Here is an 18,208-nt window from a genome sequence, read left to right as displayed (position 1 = left end):
ACACAAATGGCGGCGGTTCCGGCTGCCGCCATTTGCGTCCCTTATTTTTCACCATCTCAGTCTACGTAAATATTTACGTAGACTAAGATGAAGAAAAGAAAGGGGAACACAAATAGTGTAGCGGGTGCTATTTGCATTCCCCTTTGTTTTCACTGTCTTAGTCTACGTAAATATTTACGTAGACTAAGACGACCAAAAATAAGGAAAGCAAATGGCAGGGGCCGTAGCTGCCGCCATTTGCATACGCAGTTTTTTTTTTAACCCAGCTGTGATAGGCTACGTAAAGACTTACGTAGCCTATCACTACTATGTAAAAAAAAAAAAAAGACGAGACTGCAAACGGCGGTGGCGGTGGCCAGTCGGAAGACCAGCCGCCGCTGCTGTTGCCGCCGCCGTCCGGAACATCCGCCCCAGGTAAGTCTCGTCCGGGGGGGATCCACGGGGGCGGTGGCAGGCCATTCCGCCATGGATTTCGGGGGGCCGAATGCACTGGCATTCAGCCTCACGGAGATCCGTGGCGGAATTCTCTGACATCCCTAGGAAAAAAACCCCGAAGTTGAGGGCTAGTGCTTCCTCCTACTGGAGAAAAGCAGAATTGCTTGCTTATCATAAAGGTAGGATGGGGACTGATTCTGTAGTGGCTTTGCTCATGGAGTGTGCTGGTTTTGCCCTTTATGTGCAGACGTGCCCTTCCCAGCATAGTATGTAAGGATGTTCCGCACGTCTCTGGGATGTCCGCTCATTTAGTGCCAGGAAGGACACCTGCAAGATTCTGAACTTGGTGGGCTTGGTCCTTCCTCTTCTGAGCTACATAGGCCCAATGCTGATGTCACTGTTGGAGGGTTTGGCCCCCATGTCTCCTAGCTGGGGAGAGCCTGGTCCCCCAGACTGAAGATGTTGACCATTGCTGACAAAGCTTATTGGGTGGGCAACATCCTATAGAATCAAAATGTCGAGAATGCAAATACTCCTCCAGACAGCATTGTGCGAGTTCATATTTACGTCTGTCATTTTTTCCCCCTTTTAAGGGATATTTTCAAATACGTTTTAAATATGTTCCCATCCAGCGACACCGAAGGCAGCTAACACTGTCAAACAGGATTGTTGAACCTCTTTCAGGCCAGGAGCCAAATTCCATTTTGGAGACGCTCTCAGGGGGCTGCATTCCAGTGGTGGGTGGAGCCAAAGACAAAAGTGATGAGTCCCCCCAAATACCAGCATATTGTAGCTTCAAGCTTTTACTGGCAGCCACTGAGCCGTAGAAGAGGCATTTCAACCTTTTAGAATGTGGCGGTGGGGGGGTGCAGAAAAGCTGGGAAACCACCAAACGTTTAGGAAAGGGGCTGGGGTCAGGGGAAGGGGGCATGGCCACCTGGGGGAGCCCAGGTGGGCCGGACGGGGGGAGCCCAGGTGGGCTTGAGGATCTTCATCCATGTTATAAAACAAGAAACAATATTAACATCCCCCCAAAGTAAGGAAAACAAAACTAAAAAAAGAGCAGCAAGCCCAAAATAGACAGATGAAATGCCATGCACATGCCAAGCTAACCTGACAGATTTTTTAAAAATGTCTGCCAGAACAGATGTGTCTCCAAGAAGGTGGCAAAAGAACATTAAAGCGGGCACCAGACAAATATCCTGGGGGAGAGAGGTGCACATCCCGCCTGAGCAGCTACTTGAGCTGCAGACTTCAAGTGCAGATATGCAAGATACTTGTCCCTGCATGGCTTAAGATCGCAGTGTCCCAGAAACTGGGATGTTACTCTACCATTTGAACGTACTAAAGCAGTGGAGAGAATAAGAGATGAATAACTGTCTCCTTGAGAGAAACTCCCAGTTCAGTAGAGGAGGATTTTGCAGGGTGTGGCAGGGGACCTTTTCCCTTTAACAGGCAAGGCCCCCACCCCACCCCACCCCACCCAGTACACACACCCTTTGTCGGTAGGGTGCCCATGTTACAACCTGGAGAGTTCCCCTTTACCTTGTAAATCTGCTGCTGAAACAAGATCTGAGAGAGCCACATTTTTCTCCTTCCTGTCTGCTGCCCCTCATCTCCTGTAACAAGCTGGGTGTGCAGTGCATCATGTAGTGCTGCCAGGGGTGGGGTAGACAAAAAGACCGGGAGGGGACGGTAGGCAGAAGAAATTGCTGCAGCTTCCCTCCAATTTCAGCAGCAGGTCTGAAGGTAACGATGGTGGGTGAATCCCTTGGTTGCAGACCTATTTGCCCTGTTTCCTATGGAAGAGGTATGGCTCCCTGAAAAAGGAAAACTGGACCCTCTGTCCTAAAGCCTGCTCCCAATGTCTCTTCCCCAGCTGTCCGCAGCGGCTACCGCATCCAAGCCAACCAGCAGGATGACTCCATGCGGGTGCTGTACTACATGGAGAAGGAGCTGGCCAACTTTGACCCCACTCGCCCCGGCCAACCTAATGGGAGGCTTGAGAAAGGTACTTTGGGTCCTCTGCATTATGTTCAGAAATGCACCACGGGCTCCCGGAGAGTGGCCCGTGGGGACCATGGCTTGTAAGGAGAGCACGCCTAGGTGATACTCTACCCTCTTCGCTTCAGCTTGGTGCCCTCTAGGGGCTGTTGTGAGCCTCTCTCGGTTTTGTTTTTCAGCCTCTGTGATGAGCGAACTGAGCTCTCTGCACGAGGATGATCGGCGCTATGAGCTGCGGCAAGGTCTGGGGCGGCTGCGAGGCCAGGCCATGTCTCCCATCAGTGATGTTGAGGAGGAGAGCCTCCGGGGCAGTGAGAACAGGCGCTTGCTGCCCCCTGCTCGGCATGACCGCTATGAGGACTCCCCGCCGCGGAGCTACACTCGGCGCCCACGTTCCCGCTCCATGGATGCTCTCGACGATTTGGACCGGGACCCCTACCCCGCCCGGCCCAGAAGCAGGGGCCGTCACGGTTCAGATGACGAGTGGCATCGGCGCGACTATTTCCCAGACTCCCGCAATGACTATGAACACTATGGCGGACAGCGTAGCCGGAGCAGGGATGATCTGCGGGACCTGGAGCGACCCCGCTATGATGACCGGCTCCTGGAGGAAGCGCTGCGCAAGAAGCAACGGGCGGGCAGCCGTGAGGAGCTGGATCACGCGAGTGCCTCGAGTGGAAGATCTGGGAACAGGAAGAACCGAGATGATGATAGCAACGGCTTTCCTCCGCCACCGCCACCACCTCCATACACAGAGACGGAGTCTGTCTCTTCCCGTGGCAAGAATGACCGCAAGCTCCGAAGGGTGAGAACGGGGAAGGGGGGGGGGAACGCTTTGCCAGCGCAGTGCATGACTGCACTGCCTTGTAGTTGGGGATGAAATGGAGCCTTCAAAGGGCTGCTGGACACGATTCGGTGAGACTTGACTTGGCGTGGGAGGTGGAGAAGGAGCAAGGCGTTCAGAATCGCAGCCCTTCTTGTTGCCTTTTCTCTCTTCTGAGTAAAATACCCAAGTCACCATTAAAAGGGGGGAGTTAAAGGAGGAGAGTTACATTAATTAATTAATTACATTTCTATCCTGCCTTATTTCCTCCTTAAGGAACCCAAGGCGGCGTACGTAATCCTCCGTCTCTATTTTATCCTCACAACAACAGCCCTGTGAGGTGGGTTGGGCTGAGAGTCTGTGACTGGCCCAAAGCCACCCAGTGAGCTTCCATGGCCGAGTGAGGACTAGAACCCGGATCTCCCGACTCCCAGTCCAACACTCTAGCCACTACATGGGGTTTGCCCCAAATCAAAGACCCAGCATTGGAGAAAGTACTGAGAAGGGCAACTGAACTGATTAGGGTGGTGAATTATCTTTCTTTATGAAGATAAGCTTAAACCACGGCAGCTTATTATGATCTTCTATGGGAGTTTTGCTCAAAGAGACCTCTATATGGAGGCTAAAACTAGGGCGATATTGGAGCAAAGCTTTCTTGATCGTGGCTCTAATTCCTTCCCCATGGAGATCCACCAGTCTCTGCCTTTTTATTGAGGCTCAGGAAGCTGTATGAAGGTGTTTCAGGCTGCCAGTTCTGGATCTTAGGGACTGGCTGTAAGATGGCTTTTTGTGTCTATCAATTTGTGTCAGTTTTATTCTACCTTGTGGTGTTAACAGGCTTGAATTGTTCTAAAGTTGGGTAGGATATAAATGTCTTACATGACTTTCTGTTTCTCCTACAGAATCATGCTGTCAGCAGAGAAAGTTTGGTGGTTTAACTCTTTCCATTTCCATGCCTCTCCCTTGGGTGGATGAGAAGAGGCCCTGTGCCTTCGATGGCTACAGCAATGGTCTCAGCTTGTCGGCGTCCATTTTATTCAGGAGGACTCCTAGGGTGGAGCAAGCAGAGCTCCTGTTTATCTGGCTGGCAACAGGATAACACTTGAGGAACTGACCCCTCTGTGCCTTACTTTAACTTCATCACATGTAGGTTGAGAGTCTTAAGGAGTTTGGGTACCAACTTTGCACTGCAGGAGAACATTTAAAATCCTTTTTTGGTACTCCTTTTAAACTTCAACCCAGATCTTTATTTTTAAATGTAGTGATTTAGTAAGAGGAAACTTGAAATGTGATCCTCCAGTACTGGAAACAGAAAGAAATGTTCTTATTCCACTGAACACCAGATGGGGATCTACCTGTGTGTGTATTTTTTAAAATAATTTTTAAGATGATTCCAAAGAGGACACACTCAACTGTGTAATCTTTTTCACAAGTTTTAAAGTGGTTAAAACACATTTGATACTTCTGCTGTGTGGCTTTTTATGTGTGTGATTGGGGGGGGGGGACTCTCTCTTTTTTTTTTTTAAGCCCCTAAGTAAAGAACTGCTGGTGCTATAAATACTCTGAAATGATAAGCAGCCAGGTTTTTCCATTTGTGTAAATTTCTTAAATTACTATTTTATAGAAATTAAAATAAAATTAGTAGAATGGAAGTCTTGGCTAAATTGTGACATTGGAAAGTGGAGGGTGGAAAATGCCCTTTTTAATAACCTTACTGCATTGGGGTGCATGCTGCCCCCCCCTTCTTACTGTATTGGGTACATGCTACTCCACCCTTCTTTCTACAACTCCTACCACCTGTCCATTCCTACCATCACCTCCTCCCAAGGCCTAAGCTTTCTCTGTTCCCCCCACCACCTTTTTTTCCTTTCTAATAAATTTACGTCTGGCCAGTTGCTGGAAGATTGATACCTCCTCTGGGTTTATTGCCAAGGCCCTAGCTGATAGATGTTCTGTTACTTTCTTATAGGCAGGTGTCAGCTGATTAAGAAGACTTAATTTTGATTTCAGTTTTTTTTAAGTGTGCTTTACATTGGGGGGGAAGCTTTTTTTAAACTGAGAATTTTATGAGATGTAGAGCAATTGAGGGAGGAGTGAAGGCACAGCTCTGAATGTTTAGGTTGATGCAAAAACAGTAAAATCTGAATATACAGCAGAATTGAAGGGTTTGTCAGTGTTACATGGTACAGGTTTCTCCCCCCCCCCCTTCCCAACGAAAGCACAGGTATTGTAACTTTGTTAGAATTTTGCAATGTTGAAAATTGTTGTTTATCCTTAGCCCCTGCCCTGAACTACAGTACAGAATTACATTTAAAACTGGTTCTCTTTTGTCTGGACTCGCATGTTAGAGGCACATCCTGTATCCCCCATTGCACAGGGTTGTTAATTACATAAGAAGAGCCCTGCTGGATCAGACCAAGGTCCATCTTACATAATTACATTTAAAACTGGTTCTCTTTTGCCTGGACTCACATGTGAGGCACATCCTGTATCCCCCATTGCACAGGGTTATTAAGAACATAAGAAGAGCCCTGCTGGATCAGACTAGGGTCCTAGCATTCTGTTCACACAGTGGCTGACCAGTCGCCTGTGGGAAGCCCAGAAGTCGGACATGAGTGCAATAGCACCCTCCCACCCATGTTTCCCAGCAGCTGGTGTACATAAGCATGCTGCCTCTTTAAACTGCTTAGAGATTTTGTTACATTAAGCGAAATATAAGTTTTACTAATAAATAAAAATAAAATAAATAAATCCTGGAGGTAGCATATAGCCATCAGGACTAGTAGCCATTTGATAGCCTTCTCCTCCATGAATTTGTCTAATCCCCTTTTAAAGCCATCCAGATGGGTGGCCATCATTACATCTTGTGGTAGCAAATTCCATAGTTTATGCGCGGTGTGAAGAACTGCTTCCTTTTGTCTGTCCTGAATTTCTGAGGCAATGGTGTGTGTGTCGCAAAGCAATGTAAATATTTTCAAAACTTTATACCAGAAAACACTTGAGGACATATTAAAGGTGCAAATCAATTTGAAACTGATTTGATGTATTCCCCTCCGTAAGAACTCTGAACTGCGCTGTTGTAATGGCTGAGGATTTCTTTCTTTTCTTAATTGGAGATCTTCTGCCAGCTCATAGAACGTAGGCTTTTTGGTTAGTAGCCGTGGTGTTTAAGCTGGTATGGAACTGGTTTAAACATTATAATAGAGACACTTTTGCAATGTACGCATTTTCTCTGCAAAAGGGAGAGAGCAATCTTATGGTCCCTGGGCGAGTGTCCCAGGGGCCATAGGATGGCTCAGATTCCCTACTCCCTAAGTCAGAGCGCTGTCTCTGACCTTGAAGGGGGAGTCAGAGATCTGAACCCCCTCCCCATCCCTCTCCCAGCCAATGCAGAAAGAACTGTATAGGTTGCCTCTCCGAGGTTGGAATATCAACCTTGGAGAGGGGAAAATGGAGGCATTCTGGTGGATAAACTATATCTCCAGATGAGACTGGAGAGGCCAGGATAAATTGATCTCTAGATTCCCCCTTCCGAGGTCAGAGTGTTGTCTCTGACCATGGAGGAGGGAATCTGAGCCATCATATGGAGCCTGGGATGCTCATCCAGGGACTGTTGGATTGCTCTCTAAACTGTATCCTGAGCCTCCTTCTCTGCCTCACTTGATGGGCTGAAAAACAAAGATCAGGACGGGGAGACAAAGATCGGCTCCACCATTCTTCCTGCCCTGCTGGCTTCAGCCTGGCAGGGCATAGGAATCTTGGAAACCTCTGAGTTCAGAGGCGTCTGAGCACCCCTTGGACTGCAATTCTACGGACACTCAGCTGGGAGTATGTCTCACTGAATTTGATGAGACTTGCTTCTGAGTAGACATGCATAGGATTGCACTGTTAAGGACCAAACTAGACATTAAACAGCAGGCATGCAATTGTCCCCCATCTGCGTGCGATGGATAGATCAATTGATAGATGTGTATCTGCATACATGAAATGTTTAATGATAGGTAGCCATGGAAAAAACTTTGATTGCGGAGGAAAAGGTACAGGGAAGGGAGTGGTTACTTAAGATTTCCCCTGGCTATTTTTCCGCTCAACGTCTGCCACCCTCCAGCTATTTTTTTCCCAATAGTTGGGAAAAGGTGTGTTGGCAGTCCATTCAAAAATCACTCCTAGAGGAACAAAGGCTAGGCTGTCTTTCTGCCCTTCCTTCTCATAATCACAGCTTCCTACAACTGCTTTTCATAAAAACAAAAACACAAACATGGTTGCTAGACTATTTACACACATAATTGCCATGTGGTTTCCCATAGAGGGGGAAAAATACATGAAGAACTATGATGTCAAAAGTGCCCTGCAGGTGCCAAATCAACGATAGCACCTAGGCTTATTGTATATAAGTGGTGGTAAAGCATTGGGCACTCGCTGGGATGATGGCGTGAAATACTGAAGCATGCAGTTTACAGGCTGGCCACGAGAGGGACAATTTGGGGCTCGTGCCTTCACATGTTATGCTACGTGACTAAATCTTGTAGAGAAATGCAGGAGAAAAGCCTCTGCTCCTAGAAGCAAGAGAGGACACATCATGGAGGCCCTCCCAATCCAGGAATAGGAGATGCTTCTGAATGAAAAGCAAGAGTTTTAAATGCTGGTCTGTGCCTTGTCAGCAGTATTAACCCAGAGAAGCATACAGCTGTCTAATACGTTTGTGTGTGTTGTTTGTCAATACACACATTGCTATCATAATACACTTTTATTGGGGGTAGGTAGAACTTAGCACAACTAGGCTGCAATGAGTGGTTGCAAGGCCAGCCTGAAGTAGAGCTGAAATTCTGTGTCTGATATGTGGCAGGCAATAGTGTTGCATATTTCAATCCATTTGACAGTATGTCAGCTATAATACCTGACAGTATTCTATAGATGGCATGGAGTGGTACCTAATAGTTGATGATGTTTGACAGACGATGTGCAACAACAAATTCATGGGAAAGATTCAGATTTTTTTGGTTTGCATTCATCATAAGATGCTAACGATATAAGACAGCTATCCTATGTCAGCCTTCCCCACCCTGGTTCCTTCCAGATTGTGTTGGACTACAGCTCCCATCCTCCTGATGGGGATGATGGGAATTACAGTTCAACACAATCTGGAGGGCACCAGGGAAGGGAAAGCTGGTAATATACGTTTACCTGGCCATGCTGGAGAAGACTCTCTTATGAGTCTCCTGGACTGCAAGGAGGTCAAATCAGTCAATCCTAAAGGAAATCAACCCTGACTGCTCATTGGAAGGACAGATACTGAAGCTGAAGCTCAAATACTCAAATGTTCATTTCATCACCGATGCAATGAATATGAACTTGAGCATGCTCCAGGAGAGAGCGGAGGACAGGAAGGCCTGGCGTGCTATGGTCCATGGGGTCACGAAGAGTCGGACACGACTTAACGACTAAACAAAGTCCCACTAGGCTTCCTTCTGAGGAGACATGTACATAGGATTATACTATGAAGCACTCAAATTACAGGGTAGATCTTCACCTTCAAGTTTGAAAGCTGGGCAACGATCAGGCCGTTCACAAGTATATAATCTCATCTCGGCCATGAAGCAATTACTTTTGGGCAGCAGGATCAAGATTCGGCCCTGCAGTGAGGCTCGCTCATGCAACAAGTTACATGGAAATGTAGTCTGTGCACATTAATAAAGCCCTGGCCCATGCTGAGGGCACAACCATTCAGATGTGTTGTTCAGATGAACTACAGGGAACAGCAATAGGCCAGAGCAGGTCCCGTGCTTAGGCCTGACCTCTATACAAAAAAAAATTCTGGCTTGGATTTGCTCTTCAATGTGGGTCCTAAGGCCCACTTGGTGCTGGTCTCTGCCTATACAGTCTTGCCTGAGCTGAGAATGAATGGCCATGCCCATTTTTGGCATGAGGTTTTGTCTTGGCATGTGGGTTCCAGGGGCGTTGCGTGCTTCCTGTCTTGCAGATTTATACGCCTGCAGGGCAGGTGTTATGCCCCATCTCCTTTCCGTTATAGCTAAGGTGACATGATGCAGAGAAGTGTGGTCCGTGTACCTTTTTAACACATGCACAGATGTGGGTGGTTTGTTTTGTTTTGTGGGAGATGCAGCTGCTTCTTCTGTATCTGTAGCGCCACTTGAACGGGGAAGAAAGTTATTCAATTGATATGTTTTATTGACCCTGCTGCAAGAACTGATTTTATAAACTCTTACTGAACAAAGTAAAAGATGTGTAAGACAGTGCTGCTCTTTGGCCACTGAAGGTAATACTGTAGTGACCTATGAGAGGGGTGGTGCTAAAATTCCTAGCTGTTGCCCCTAACGATTGGCTAGGGAGGAGTGCGTTTGCTGGTTACTACTACTGAGCTGCAATTGAGAGCGGGAGGAGGAGTTGTGTTTCCCCACTCCCCATTGTGTGGGGAGCCAGTGCCCATACTCCACACATCAACCAATATAGCCAATTCAGTTCAACAACTTGTCCAAGCTGCTGTAGGCTTTGGTTGAAAATGTCGGGGGGGGGGGGGACTGGAAGAACGCTGCCAGATCCAGCTACACTTAGTCCCAAATGCCCTCCTATTTTAGTATGACTTTTCTAGAACAAATCGTCATGAGTCCCCAAGCTCTCCCCCCACATCCGTCCTGTGTGTCTTGTGCGCCATGCTGAATTATTTAAAATGCGGAGTCACTAAAATCCAGGTCAGTGAAGAGATTGGCAGCAGCTAGGCCTAGAAGGTACCAGCGCAAACCTATTCGGCAGAAACCTTGCAAAAGAATCGCTATGAAGACATTGCATAAAAACTAGTTTCAGCAGCTAGAGCCACTAAGGGAGCAATCCTATGGCCACTAGACGCTGTTTAGAGGGCCATAGGATATGCTCATTTCCGGGAACTGACCTCGGAACCTGCGGTCTGAGGTCGGTTCCCAGAAAACTGACCACCTCCCTCATCTGCGCTGCCTCTGAGGAAGCGCAGAGAAGCCCCATCCTCCGTGCTTGGAAGAGGAGCGCAGAGCGACTGAAAGGGGGCGTTCCGGGGCAGGGAGAGCGGAGCTGCGTGTATGACACATCCTATGTGTTGTATGGCAGCTTCCTCTCCCAGTCGGTCCCCCAGTGGCTATACGGCCGAAAACAGCTGTCTTGCGAAAAATAGGGCAGGAGAGGTGCAGAAGGAAAGATTCCCCCCCCTCCCCGGTGCCTCTCCTGCCTTGCCTTGGATAGGTGGTTGCCTCCAAATTCGGAGGCGACTGCCTATCTTGATAGGATTGCACCCTAAATGGTCTCCCACCTTTTCACCCACCTTGAGTTTTCTAGATATACAGCTAGAGGCCTGCAACATGACTGGTTATTTCAAATCATTATGTGAACCTCAGCTTTTGTCACCACCTGCAGCTTTGGGTCATGAGCCAATTCTCTGTCCATTCCCTCTTCCTTTCTGCCTTTTCCTCTTGCTCTCATTCATTCCTCTGGATCACTCCTTGTAGCCTTCTACCTACCCTAGCCTGCTGCCTTTCAAGTCCTGGCCTACTTCTCGCCTAGGCTTCTCTTAGTTTCTCTTAGGACTCCTTCCCTAGGCCCTTCTGTTAGCCTTGCTCCCTGTAACCCGCTCAGCCAATTGCAGCCAGAGAAACACATACTCCCCCTGTCCTTCTGTGACATCAGGGCAGCTCATCTAATTGTTGCCAAAGGCCTCATCACTACTTCTCCCACAAAGACCTTTAGCACATTACAATATATTTACTGAGAATGAAAGCAAACTTTACAAAAGTGGAGTGCAGGGCCGGCCCTACCATTAGTCGGAGTGAGGCGGTTGCCTCAGGTGGCAGATGCTGGGAGGTCGTAGCAAAGTGTTGAAGGAGGGAGCACTGTGCCAGGTGGCCTGCCTTCTACTCCTTAAGCTAGCTTGTTACTTTCAGGTGTAGTAGAGGACACCATCCCATTGCCACTGTTGAAGAAATAATTTGACTGCCATTCAGTCAGCTTATTTACTGACTGGAATGTGGAATGTGAGGGGGCACCATCTTGTCTTTTGCCTTAGGCAGCAAAGCATCTTGGGATGGCCCTGGTGGAGTGTGATACAACAAATAACTGCACAACACCATTATCGTTTCTGGAAAAATGTGAGTTTAAAACTGTCATTTGCAGAACAAAACATATACAACTGAGCAGGATGATTAAAATGAGCAAATGTTTATTCTTTTGAGTGATTTGCAAAATGATTTTTGAGCACCAAATTTCATTGTCTTTTTGCAAAATGTGGGTTTCTTGGCATATTAGGATTTTTGTATGTGTAGAATGTTTGGCACTAGCCATAAGCATCAGAACAAGCTCTGTCCCAGTGAATCTGTTTACATTCATTCTATCCTAATGCCCCAGTTTACCCAGATTTCTCGTCTACCCCCATTATCTGATTGCTTTCTGCCTCTTTCACTCTCTTTGATTCCTTCTTTCTTCATTGCTGTTTGCCTCTCTTGCACGCTCCACTGGCGATCCTGATGAGTTATTTTTAGTCTTGCTTCACCACTGCCCTGGGCCTTCTGACTGCTCTGTAGCAAAATGCTGCAGAGTCCGAGTGCATTTACAACCTCCAGCTGAACCCACCCACGTTCTCCAGCTGCGCAGGGGCATCTATGAAGATGATTGGGGTGTGTAAAGGGTGTTGCACGGAATTTCCAAAGACAGCACTCTTGAAGCAAATTGACTAAGGCAGAGCAGGACGGGGCATCTGAGCAACACCTTATCTAGAGGAGACAGCAGCCTTGTCATACGGATCCATGCAGGCGGCAGCATTATTGATGCTCATTGATTCTAATGCTGCCGCTGCCCTTTTCTGCTTCATCCACTGGGCGAGGAAAGAGATGGTACTTTTAAACAGGGAGCATCCTGGTATGCTACCTTGACTCTTACTGGATGGTGGATGTTCAAGTTGAAAATCCGTATTCAGCCAAAAATAATTAGTTTTATTCTGCTCTAAACTTATGGTTTTTATATTATGTTTCGCTATGTTGTATTTTATGGTTTTAAGTTTTCTCTTGTGAACTTTCCAAAGACTGGCTAATGGGCATTACAGAAATGCCATGTTCTTATTTGTCCATTCATTACAACAACCATGCTGGATCAGACCAACAGCCTAGTTAGTCCAACTTTTTCTTCCCACAAGGGCCAATCAGATGCCTATGGGAAGGCCACAAGCAGGATGGGAGCGCGGTAGCACCATCCTACCCTTGTTTCCCAGTAACTGGCATAGCAGGGGTGGGCAACTTCTGCTCCTCCAGGAGTTTTGACCTACAACTCCATCCCTACCCAGCATAGTTAAATTGTGAGGGATCATGGGAGTAGTAGGCCCAAACATCTGGATAGCCACAGGTTGCCCACTCCATTGTATATGGAGGCATAATGCCTCTGATGTTGAAAGTAATATATAGCCATCATGTCTAGTAGCCACTGACAGCCTCAACATCCATGAATTTGTCTAATCCCTTTTGAAGATGGTCTGAACAGGTGACCATCACCACATGTTGTGGTAGCGAATTCCGTAATTTTAATGGCTCTGTGTGTAAGAAGTACTTTTGTCTGTCTTGAATCCCCCGCCACTCAGCTTCATTGGAGGACCCCGGGTTCTAGTATCCCTATCTACTTTCTCTATTCCATTGTGCACAATATTCCATTGTGCGTAACTCTATCATGCCTCCCCTTACTTGTCCAACGTCTGGAGGGCCACAGGTTGCCCACCCATGTTGTAGACAATGCTGAGCAAGATGGACCAATAGTCTCTGACTCAGTATAAGGCAGCTTCCTATTTTCCTATTCTTTATCTTCTGTCTCATCAGAACTGAGAGCATTCAGAGGAAAAGAACAGACTGGAACCCTTTGGTCCAGCCATTCTGAACAGACTTATAATTCTCTTAACAGGAAGTCTCTTCAAAACAGCAGCGAGCTTCAGTCTGTTCTTTTCCTTGGGATACTTTTGCTTCCGATGCTGCATATCACTCCAGAATAAATTGCTCTCATTTGCAGAGTGTTCAAGGTTCCCTTGGATGCCCAATTATTACCTGGAATCGAGGGAGGGGGGTGGAATACTAGAATATAATGGCTTATCCCCAGTGATCAATGGCAGATCTAAAGCAAACTAAACACACACACACACAACCCTCTTCCTTGTATTTGTGCCTTGGTGTGCTATCTCAAAATGTAATAGTAATTAGTAGCAAGGATGTGTATGTGTTTGTATGGAAAGGTGCTTACTTAATTCTGTTGGCAGAAATTGAGTTTCTGTTATTTATTCCCCAACATGGGGCCCTCTAGCTGATTTGGACTACAACTTCTGTCATCCCTGAACATTGGCCTTGCTGGCTGGGGTTAATGGGAGTTGTAGTCCAAAACATCTGGAAGGCCCCATGTTGAGGAAGGCTGATCTAGTATCTGATTGAACCTACATCTCCAAGGTGTGACTTCTGTACTTGTCCATTCACATCACCAGAAATTCATCGGAGCTTTTGACAAGGCCACACAAAGAGGCAGAGGGTAGTCACGGATTGGGTCTTCCGTACTGGATGTGTGCACCATAGACAGTGCTGGCTCCAGGTTTTGAGGGCCCTTGGGCCAGACATACTTAATGGAGCCAGTGTGGTATAGTGGCAAGAGTGTTGGACTGGGAGCTGGGAGATCCGGGTTCTAGTCCCCACTCGGCCATGGAAGCTCACTGGGTGACTTTGGGCCAGTCACACACTCTCAGCCCAACCTACCTCACAGGGTTATTGTTGTGAGGGTAAAATGGAGAGGAGGAGGATAATGTAAGCCGCCTTGGGTTCCTTGCAAGAGGAAAAAAGGCGGGATATAAATGCAATCAATCAATCAATCAATCAATCAAGGGTCCCCTCCCACAGCGAGTCTACCTTCTCACTGCCATTGTCTTTCTCCTCATTGCTATTGCTTACTTGCCAGGTAAAGAACCAGCGTGTGAACGAGCAAGCAGGCAGTGGCATTTACTGCTCCTCCTCCTCACCATCACAGTTACCTGGGCCAGAGTGAGAGGCAAGTGAACAAGCAGGTTGCAAGGGTGAAGAGGAGGAGCAACTCCAGGGGCTACCGTTCATGTCCCCCTGCTGGGGTATGGGTCCTCGGCAGGTGCCCAACCATGCCTACCCTTGGTGCTGAGCCTGGCTGTAGAAGCAGGCTTCTCCTTGAGGTCAGCCCTTTTCAAAGTCACTGGTGAGAGCAGCTGCTTCAGTGGTTTCCCCCTCCTACCTTCTTGCTCCTGTCTCCTACATTATTAATGGCTCAATTGTGCTGGCTCATCCCTACGTCAGCACAGAAGCCGGCTTGTGCTTGTAGTTACCCCCTCCCTCCCTCCCTTCTGGTTGAAGGATGGAGGAAAGCAACTAGGAAGGCAATAAGGAGGCAAAACAGCCTGGAAGGATTGCTGCAGCACCCAACCCGCTTCCATATCTCCCTCACCATCCTTCTGGATCTGCCCCTCTGATTTTATCTTAGCTCTTTTTCCCAGGAGACATTTCTTGTTCCAATTAGAGAAGCTCATAATTTCTGTATTTGTCCCATTCCTCATTTTGTTACTCCTACAGTCTTTTATGTAGATGTATTTTTGCAATGAATATTTGGCTGCCCTGTCTCTATTTTTCTCATTTGTTATATTCTTATTAAAATATATATATAGGTTTACTCTGTAATTGTTTGTATTTATAGACACAAGGGAATGATCAAATGCGCACACACACACACACACACACGTGCACTGCATAAAAAGAAAAGCTGTCACACTAAAGATGAAACAAAGCCTATTCCGTGGAAAAACAAAATTCAAACAGTAAATACTGTTATTGCAATAATGTGGGGTCGGGGAGGGAAGAGGGAGGGAATCTTGGAGAGGTTTAGTATCCAGCAAATGGCTTCCGATAGGAAACAAGCCCAATCTCGTGTGAATACAAAAAAATTGGTAGGTATTGTACCTTCATGTGCTCTTACTATATTACAGTTAGACCATTTCCCTTATATTCCAGATCTTCTAAAGAGTATTTTATTTACTATTTTATATGGCCACCCATTAACAGATGTTCTTAGGACGGCTTATGGGACAATGTACATCAATATTTGAAAATTATTCCATCTGGAAGCTGTAAACAGGGTTCTTCTTGTTCTAGTCATTTATAAAGCACTCGAAAATGTCTAGGCACTGTAGAAAAATGAACAGACGATATGGGCCAGCCTGCAATTAAAAAGTCATATTTGTTGTTGTTGTTCTTCAGTCATTAAGTCGTGTCCGACTCTTCGTGACCCCATGGACCATAGCATGCCAGGCCTTCCTGTCCTCCACTCTCTCCCAGAGTGTGCTCAAGTTCATATTCATTGCATCGGTGATGCTATCTAGCCATCTCATCCTCTGCTGTCCCCTTCTCCTTTTGCCTTCAATCGTCCCCAGCATCAGGGTCTTTTCCAGGGAGTTTTCTCTTCGCATTAGGTGGCCAAAATATTTGAGCTTCAGCTTCAGTATCTGTCCTTCCAATGAGCACTCAGGGTTGATTTCCTTTAGGATTGACTGATTTGACCTCCTTGCAGTCCAGGGGACTCGTAAGAGTCTTTTCCAGCACCACAGTTTGAAAGCATCAATTCTTCGACGCTCAGCCTTCCGTATAGTCCAGCTCTCACAGCCATACATTACTACTGGGAAAACCATAGCTTTGATTATACGAACCTTTGTCGGCAAGGTGATGTCTCTGCTTCTTACTATGCTGTCTAGGTTTGCCATAGGTTTCCTCCCAAGGAACAAGCGTCTTTTAATTTCATGGCTACAGTCACCGTCGGTGGTGATCTTGGAGCCCAAGAAAGTAAAATCTGTCACTGCTTCCATTTCTTCCCCTTCCATATGCCAGGAAGTGATGGGGCCAGATGCCATGATCTTCATTTTTTTAATGTTGAGTTTCAAACCAGCTTTTGCACTGTCCTCTTTCACCCTCAACAACAGGCTCTTTAGATCCTCTTCGCTTTCTGCCATTAGGGTGGTATCGTCTGCGTATCGGAGGTTGTTGATCATTCTCCCGGCAATCTTAATTCTGACCTGTGATTCATCCAACCCGGCGTTTCTTATGATGTACTCTGCATATAAGTTAAATACAGCCTTGTCGTACTCCTTTCCCAATTTTGAACCAATTGGTTGTTCCATGTCTGGTTCTTACTGTTGCTTCTTGACCCTCGTACAGGTTTCTCAGGAGACAGGTAATGTGGTCTGGTACTCCCATCTCTTTAAGAATTTGCCAGAGTTTGTTGTGATTCACACAATCAAAGGCTTTAGCGTAGTCAATGAAGCAGAAATAGACGTTTTTCTGGAATTCTCTTGCTTTCTCCATGATCCAGTGAATGTTGGCGATTTGATCTCTAGTTTCTCTGCCTCTTCGAAACCCCGCTTGTACTTCCGGTAGTTCTCGGTTCACATGCTGTTGAAGCCTAGCTTGTAGGATTTTGAGCATAACCTTGCTGGCATGTGAAATGAGCGCAATTGTGCAATAGTTTGAACACTCTTTGGCATTGCCCTTCTTTGGAACTGGAATGTAAACTGACCTTTTCCAGCCTTGTGGCCACTGTTGAGTGTTCCAAATGTGTTGGCATATTGAGTGCAGCACTTTAACAGCATCACCTTTTAGGATTTTAAATAGCTCAGCTGGAATACTGTCATCTCCGCTAGCTTTGTTGTTAGTAATGCTTCCTAAGGCCCACTTGACTTCACTCTCTAGGATGTCCGGCTCAAGTTCAGTGACCGCACTATCATGGCTATCAGGGACATTCAGATCTTTCCTGTATAGTTCTTCTGTGTATTCTTGCCACCTCTTCTTAATCTCATCTGCTTCTGTTAGGTCCCTGCCTTCTTTGTCCTTTATCATGCCGGTCTTTGCACAAAACGTTCCCTTGAGATCTCCAATTTTCTTGAAGAGATCTCCAGTCTTTCCCATTCTATTGTTTTCCTTGATTTCTTTGCATTGTTCATTTAAGAAAGCCACCTTGTCTCTCCTTGTTGTTCTCTGGAACTCTGCATTCAGTTGGATATATCTTCCCCTTTCTGCCTTGCTTTTTGCTTCCCTTCTTTCCTCAGCTACTTGTAAAGCCTCATCAGACAGCCACTTTGCTTTCTTGCATTTCTTTTTCTTTGGGATGGATTGAGTTGCTGCCTCCTGAACAATGTGACGGACCTCCGTCCATAGTTCCTCAGGCACTCTGTCTATCAGGTCTAATCCCTTAAATCTATTCCTCACCTCCACTGTATATTCATAAGGGGTATGATTTAGGTCATACCTGAATGGTTTAGTGGTTTTCCCTACGTTCTTCAATTTAAGCCGACATTTTGCAAGAAGCAGCTCATGATCTGAGCCACAGTCATCTCCAGGTCTTGTTTTTACTGACTGTATGGAGCTTCTCCATCTTTGGCTGCAAAGGACATAATCAATCTGATTTCGATATTGACCATCTGGTGATGTCCATGTGTAGAGTCGTCTCTTGTGCTGTTGGAAAAGCGTGTTTGCTATGATCAGCGTGTTCTCTTGGCAAAACTCTATTAGCCTTTGTCCTGCTTCATTTTGTACACCAAGGCCATGCCTGCCTGTTATCCTGGTGATTTCTTGACTTCCTGCTTTAGCATTCCAATCCCCTATGATGAAGAGGACGTCTTTTTTTGGTGTTAGTTCTAGAAGGTGTTGTAGGTCTTCACAGAACTGATCATCCTCAGCTTTTTCAGCCACAGTGGTTGGGGCATAGACTGGAATTACTGTGTGGTTGAAAGGCTGGGAAAGAAAGAAGCAAGCAAGCTAATTCAATACTTGGGTATAAATTCTACGCTCCCTTTATTTTTATTCTGGTGTTTTATTTTTTTTTATTTCCGAGTTGGCTTTGTGGAAAGAAAAGCTACAACAATGACCTCCAAACCGGGAAAGA

The 18,208-nt window shown here is 46.5% G+C and overlaps 1 protein-coding gene across 5 annotated transcripts in view; it reads left to right on the top strand.

The window, feature by feature from the left end:
* The window catches only part of LSR (lipolysis stimulated lipoprotein receptor), a 32,958-nt gene extending 26,660 nt beyond the window's left edge, over positions 1–6,298 (top strand). For 2 of the 5 annotated variants that reach the window (XM_084815375.1, XM_084815374.1), the window contains 3 exons: positions 2,315–2,446; positions 2,619–3,244; positions 4,165–6,298. In XM_084815375.1, the coding sequence (XP_084671501.1) occupies positions 2,315–2,446; positions 2,619–3,244; positions 4,165–4,200 (794 nt within the window). In that variant the 3' untranslated portion in view covers positions 4,201–6,298. The remainder of the gene's footprint in view (positions 1–2,314; positions 2,447–2,618; positions 3,245–4,164) is intronic. The other 3 variants (XM_084815377.1, XM_084815376.1, XR_014785110.1) reach the window with 2 other exon arrangements.
* Positions 6,299–18,208: the final 11,910 nt, after the last annotated feature.

This window comes from Heloderma suspectum, chromosome 10, assembly GCF_057233095.1.
Source record: "Heloderma suspectum isolate Gila_16-S chromosome 10, 16-S_ref, whole genome shotgun sequence".
In the NCBI taxonomy this organism is placed as follows: Eukaryota; Metazoa; Chordata; class Lepidosauria; order Squamata; family Helodermatidae; genus Heloderma; species Heloderma suspectum.
Note: the sequence above shows the minus strand (reverse complement) of the source record. Positions and strands in the feature narration are given on the sequence as shown.